This window comes from Rhyacophila brunnea, unplaced genomic scaffold (assembly GCF_057557595.1).
Source record: "Rhyacophila brunnea isolate RB1 unplaced genomic scaffold, BYU_Rbru_1.0 scaffold_18, whole genome shotgun sequence".
NCBI classification, from domain to species: Eukaryota; Metazoa; Arthropoda; class Insecta; order Trichoptera; family Rhyacophilidae; genus Rhyacophila; species Rhyacophila brunnea.
In genome coordinates, this window is record NW_028232837.1 from 25,045,057 (window position 1) to 25,052,526 (window position 7,470).

Below are 7,470 nucleotides of genomic sequence, written 5' to 3' on the forward strand. Positions count from 1 at the left end.
ATTTTCCTCCACTGTCAGAGCTGGGAATTTGTAAAATTATTCCCAATAAATTAATACATCGGTCTAAATGTAATTTTATTCAATAAATTGCACAATAATGTCTAAAAAGCTCTTTTTATTGAAATGGAATGTTCTAGAATTTCGCCGGCTACGAATGTCGCGCGAAATTTAAATCTAGAACGACAGACTAAAATGATATTTTTAAAAATATATTTTTGGTAATCTTTTGAAGCTAGAAGAATATTAATCAATTGTGAAAAATGTAATAAAAATAATTGTTTTTTCAAGTCGTTTAGGTATAGATATTTAAATATAATATTATGTAGTTTATTACAACCAATGGCTTTGAAAATAGCAAGTATGTATACATTGGAAGGATATTTTGTGATGGTAATAAAACAATTTATTATTTGTCAGTAATAATCTGTTTATTTTAATAATAATGTAAAACGTAGAAGTATACAAAAATAATGTAACAGGTAGGCAACATTCCCTCTAATTTTTCTATTGTGTTCTGAGCAGTAAAGTTTATGAAAAAAGTTATGGTCCCAAATTTAATATTCACCACTTTTTTGCGTAGATAAATAAGATTATTAAACTCATCAAATTATTATGCGAAAGAAAACATTTACCTAACATGGAAGTAATTATTAGGATGTAATAAAATGGTCCATTCTCACTTACAAAATTTCTGTGAGGATTTAAAAGATTAGTATCACAATAAATTAGTGAGGATTATAATATTATTATTGTATAAAAGATTAAAATTAATTGTAAAAAGTATTTATTATGCATACAACAATAAACCAAAATATGTAATTACCCATAAGACCTAAATCATTATTTAGATTTAGAGATCATCAAATCCCAATTCAAAAAAAAGCTAAGGTTGATTATCAGCAGAAATGGTAGTTTTCAATTAATTATTTCAGAAGAAAATACTTTTTATAAATGACAATATTTCAACAAGAATTTCATTAAGTAAAGATCTCGAAACAATTTTTCACTGTTGCCTAATTGGCGATGATGTCTATAACCTTACCATTATATCTTGGCTACGGACATTATAACGGTGATCTGGGGAAACTACGGACCCCTATAATAGTGCTCAACACTGCATACAGCGCTATAAAATCGTAGCTAAGGTATGATGGTTCTAGCATACTCTGTAATGAAGAATATACCTATAAAGGTTCATTGTCAGCCCCTCACCCTGGTTCTGAATACAAATACCAATGTGATTTGAGTCCATGATCCACTGGTCAAAAGTGCATCATGGCAGCCTCTGTTTGATAATAATATAAATGCTTAACAATACCTACACATCTTAGTAAATTCATTAATTAATATAGGTACAATAATCAAGTATTCATTACATATCGAGTGCTTAAAGTCAGACAACGTTATCTACAAAAAAGTGTTTTTTTTTTTTTTTTTTGAGATAACGTTATTTTACATTTATGGCTACATGATAGTCAAACAACGTTATGTCAATCTTTTCTAATTTCTTATTAAATCGTCAGTAAAGTTTAACGCTAACTACATAAGTTACCCTTGTTTTCATATTTTTTAAAAACTATCCCTATAAATTTTAACATCGTCATAAGCAAGATAAATGTACAATACACAATAAATTATAAAATATTAACATTAGGTTTTAAATCAACATTTCCCTTGTTGAGTTACAAGAATCTAAAATAACGATTTTTGGCTCTCCTGTAAAGTTGCACTTATGTAGATAGTGTTGTTTGACACTGAGCCCTCGATATGTCCTAGATAATAATAGAATAAAATTAATTCTTCATTCTGGCAATACGGCTTATCTACCAAAAACTGATTTAATAATTCATTTTATACAAATATAATTTTTGTAATTTGAAATAATGTATTATTCGATCTTAATTCTTATACAATACAGATAAGCCCGATAAGACACTCTTTGGGCAAATACGACCAATTGCAATCAGTGTCGGCCGGTGATTTTTTGGATTGTAATTTTTGAGGGTGCGCTGGAAACCTACCTTATTGAAAAATGAAATCAATTCGGCGTTATTTTTGATTTGACAAAACGTTATTGACATTTGGGAAATTACCTGTATATTTTATATTTTTAATAAAACATGTTGCGAGTTACTTAAATCTTTATTGGATTTGTTTTAAGAAACGATTGCATCTCTTATAGTAGATAAATACCTCTTACTTTTAACGTAAGCCATCTTATTCTATATAAGTAAATTATTTTTAGCAATTTGTACACTGTATGAATAATGATTATTATGAAACTGCACTTTGTGAAATAGTATTAAGATTTATTAGCTTATCACTAGAATTCATGAATTAATAATTTTCTATACCTATTATAAATAACCGACAACATTTCGCATTTAGTCAACACACATGATAATGAAATATTAATTTTCCAGAAATGCGGTAGGTACCAAAATTATTTTTATCTTCATTGATTTAATTTGCAGTACACATAAATCAAAATATCTTACCGACATTCTATTATATTTCTTATCCATTTTAAATTTATAAAATAATGAATTCTATTGTATTTAGTTTAACAGGCATTTTACATACGAGATTGCTAAATATGATACTAAACATAATTTGAGCGTGAAGTCTATAATAACAAACCATAATTCAAATCTGTAATTGCTCTCTACTCAGAACAATATGATGTCATTTTACCCGGTCAAAGCTCGATATTCTGGAAGTTACGCATGGCGTAAATGATTAGCACGGTTTAAGTTGTTTTATAATGGCTTTAGTTAATACTAAGCTTTGGGTTCATTTTAAGTAAACAAAATTATTGGCGGAGCGCAAACGATTTCAGCGAGGATGACGTACACGGTGCATAGTGCCTGTATTATCGCCGATTGGGAATGTGGGCACATCGGTTTGTGGTTTCCATTACAATAAGTGAGCGATAATATTAAAAACCTATGAAGAAAAAATATGATTTACGATGTTGAACGATGCTTCATAGCAATGCAAGCAGTGCGGTGCACTTGCATGATGTTAGACCAGCCGCCGCTGATTGCAAAATATGTATGACACTGATAAGCAACTAATTCGCGCAAAATGTCAGATAGGATATATATTGCCACAATGTTTGGGATATGTCTTACATAGTACATTATTGTAATGTTATTATTATTTTACAATCATTACAAAAACTAGATTTTTTTTCACATATTTCACAAGACTGTTAACAGTCTACAATTAATATTGTAAAGTTTTATGTTTTTCTTATTAATCGGACAATCGTATACAGCCGATAGAAGAGTCCGATTGTGAAATGGAATTCAATTAAATATATTATTATGACTTATTTGATAACTTAATGCTATTTTACAATTTTATAAACATTGGAGTAAATCATAATATAATATGGTTATATTTCTTAAAATAATATTATGCTTTGGAAAAAAATTCATTATAAAGACATACTTTTCAAGATAGACGCCACATAATATTAAATCGAACATAACAATCAGGTACATATTCAATATTATGCATGTATAATCAATATCAAGAGCACCGAATCTAACCTAATGTATGGGTGCAAAACATTGACTTTAAAATTCAAGATGATCAAAAACTAAGAGTAAGACAACTCGGTATGGAGAGATGCATGTCGAGTATAATGCGCGGGAATCAAAAAAGAATTAAATTAGTAAGGAAGTTAACAAAACTGATTGACATAATTAATATAGTCTAAAGACCAACTCGGAATGTAGAGATACATGTTGGGTATAACTCGCATAAATCCGAAAAAATGGGTTAGGGACAAAATAACAGTATTTGACATAATACAAAGTTTTAACACCTCGAAGTGGAGATTTTCATATAATCAATTAACTTGTACTATTCATGTATCACCCGAAATTCCCATACTAAGCAAATTATTTTTAAAAAGTCAAGGTAAATGTTAAATAAACATCTAGTATTGACTACGGGTCAACATGGTTTCTATTCATCCAATTGTTGCCGTGTCTGATTGATTGACTCATCGATGAGTTGTTTTGATTATGCAAAAATATTATTACACAATAGAATTCATTTCCTCATAATAATTCACAGGAGAAAGAGGTTTGTTATTAGTTTTGCTGAATTCAAAATTATCTCTAATATTTGATATAAGAAAATTTTTATACAATGAACATGCATCGGTACTTTTCCCAGAGTCTCTTTTAGACAATATTTCTTTCCACATATCATTGGTGATAACAGGATCGATCATACTCTTTAAAATGTCGACATCAAAGTGTTTAAATGGACATCCACCTTCCGAAGAACTCCTAGATTGTATTGTCTGACAGCCAGACATACAGTAATTTTTACGGGATCCTTCCAGTCCGTACATGTGTCGTATTCCGTAAATGTACTTGTTCCCGTCTTTCGGCCATATATGAGTGCAAGTTGAGTTTCCGTTACTTGTCCTGGTGTACTCGTTTTGCCAAAAGTAAATCGCTTGTTGAACAGGCATCCCTATGTCTTTCAAATAAAGGCTGTATCTGAACCTTTCGTCGTGTGATAATCTGTGTTTGTTACGTAGAGTTGTATGTAAAGTTTTCATGCACAGGGGAAACAGGGCTGATTGTTTATCAACCTCCTTACAAGACAATAGTTTAATAGTAGAACTTCCTGTTGCAAACGTAAGATCTTGTCTCAGTTTAAAAATAATTTCTTTCCACCTCGGGTCAATGTTTGTCCTGTTATCAGTTTTCGAATTATATCTGGAATTAAGATGCGACCGATATATCAATCTTAAAAAGTATTTCCACAGACCGCATGGAATCCTTGCGATGCCATTGTCAATATTGACGAGCCTTTTAGCGACTAATGGAAAACATAAAGTAAAATGAACCGATATGTGATAAAATTCACAAATATCTCTATGTTCTTTGTCAGTTATGTGTTCAGCCAAGTGTTTTATCAATAGATTCTTACATAATATACTTAAAGCGTCTAGGTAAGTTCTTTGGTCCGTTTTTGAAACGCATAACGGTTTCAGAGCTTTTAAAATTGATTTAGACAACAATCTCAGGTCATTTGTTTTTGCTGAATTGATTCTGCGCATAAACAATTCCTCTTCGCTTTTTATAACGACGTCCATTAGATTTTTGTCTCCAGATAAACTCGCGAGAAGGCTCAACATGAAATGTCCAATGTTATCGTAGGTGCTGTCTTCACAGACATATTGGCAAAAGTTTACAGATGGAATGCCATTGTTATTTTGAAAATATCCCCATCTTTGATAAACACATTCTTCTAATAAATGCAATGAAACCGTTCCTTGTAACGGTTTTAGATAGAAGTAAGACATTTTATAAGAGATATTTTGAAATTCGTTCGATTACTAAAAACATGTTGACATTTGATTTTGACAGCTGCAAAAAATTGCCAGAACTGCAATGGTTCAAGTATTATGATTTTATATACTAAATTTCAATTTATGTGGGTAATTATTATTTTACATATTTTATAATAATACAAATTTTAATATTACAGACCTACAAACTTATCTGGAGAATGAAATGAGGGAGCCAATGTCGAAAACTACCCAAACAAGACTAGTAACTGGACAAAATCTGACATTCGAATGACGTTTTTCAATATGGCGTTCTATGGTTATTCGTAGTTCCATTTTTGGCCATTCTCCAGATAAGTTTGTAGGTCTAAAATAAAGCTAAAAAAATGATTGAAGTCATTTTATATTGTAGATTAGTTCATAACCAAATTAACACCAATTTGTAATCTTAGATTTATTTACCAGGGGCGATTTTAGATAAAAACATCTTGGTACCTATCACAAACAAGTTTTTATATAGTAAACAAACTTATTTGAATGAACAATCACGTAAGATCGGAAAACAGTAAGTACCTACATTTTTTGTAAATAAGAAATGGTATGTAACTAAAGCATGACATCAATAGTTAGTAGGCTGCTATTTTCTTTTTTATTCCCAAACAGTACATTGAATGCACCTATAAACATATCACATTAAGTACCATGACGGTCATTTGTTTTTAGCATGAAACAAGACATAGTCTGAGCAAGCGAGCTCAATTCAGTCAACAATAGCAATCCTAACAATAATCACATTAGCCCTGCTTAATTCACGCATTCAAGAAGAAATGGCATGTGCACATATTATTATTAAGCATGATTAAAAAAAGTTCCACTACCTACTGATACACCCCTGTTACAGGCAGGCTTCTCCCGGTGTAAAATAATCATTTAGTAGTCATAAGTCGAAACGTACCCCTGACCTCTAGAAACGGCTTCATAAAACATCTAATCTGATTCCTTGTTCAACTACGTAATTTTTTTTATTCATAAGTAAAGGCCTTCGTCCGGTGTGTGAAAATCATATACTGGGCGGAGGATAATTAAGATAAATTTAATTTGACTTAAAAAAGTATAAATGATGATGGATGAGAGAGATAATTTTAAGACTAAATATAAGTATTCTTATATAATAAATTTTGCCGCGCTTGCCGGCAACGTTAAAATTTCCACGCGCCTGCGCCGGGGTGGTCCTCGTGATTCGTCAAATCAAAAGCATCACGCGATGAAATTTGGCCAATCACGAGAGTCCTTTTTGCTGGACGGCGTGGGTACGCGAAATTTAAAAAAGAGAAAGAAAGTTAGTAATCATCTGGTTTTCAAATCGTACGGACCTGACGACTACAACTGTAAAAATCCCAAATATAATTTGTAAAACTAAAAATTAAGAAAATATAAGAAGACCATGTTACGAGCACGAAAGGCCGTGTTTTATTTACACTCCAATCGTTTAACTCTTTTTATTTTTTGTGAATCCGGGGTTCGATGGACACCTGAGCTAGCCGCTGGAACCCCGGGTATCTTACTACCCATAAATAACACACACAGAGAATAATAATTTAAAGTTTTTTTTAGTTGCCAAATTCAACGAACTATACTAAAAATATCCTGAATTTTCTATCAAGCACATTCTAAATTCAAAAAAATGGTAGGTATTACTCTCTGCACAGTACCAATTTCTTTGTATATCTACAATCCAATATGTGGTCACATGCATAATAAATTTCAAACTATATCTACTATGATCCAATGCAGGAGTGTATCAAAGTTTTTAGCGCCCTGAGCAGTAAAAAAAATTGGCCCCTTGCGTAATACAAACTTATACGTACAGTGCGACTTCTATATCAAGTCTTCTATGTCACCACGGTCGATTCTGGAACTAAAACCCTTCCTCCATATTCACTTTCTCCGCTTTACATTTCTTGCGCCCATTGAGTTTTATTAACATTAAAATGCATAAAGCTATGAGGAAGCAGAATTATTATTTCGAATGTAGAAGTATTATGAGGAAGGAGAAATAGAAAAGATTATTCAGATAACAAATTTTGAGATTTAATAACAAAAAGGTACCTAAATTAACATTTTCGCTACTAAGCGGAATATATTATGGG

The 7,470-nt window shown here is 31.3% G+C and overlaps 1 protein-coding gene across 1 annotated transcript; it reads right to left on the bottom strand.

Moving 5' to 3' along the window:
• Positions 1–484: 484 nt before the first annotated feature.
• On the bottom strand, positions 485–5,374 carry LOC147073380 (uncharacterized). The gene has a single exon (XM_085945472.1). The coding sequence runs from the start codon at positions 5,333–5,335 to the stop codon at positions 4,052–4,054; it is 1,284 nt and encodes a 427-aa protein (XP_085801598.1). The 5' UTR covers positions 5,336–5,374; the 3' UTR covers positions 485–4,051.
• Between the last annotated feature and the right edge of the window lie 2,096 nt (positions 5,375–7,470).

Coding starts and splice junctions, on each gene's coding strand:
- LOC147073380 (XM_085945472.1), bottom strand. CDS start 5,335: ATGTCTTACTTCTATCTAAAACCGTTACAAGGAACGGTTTCATTGCAT.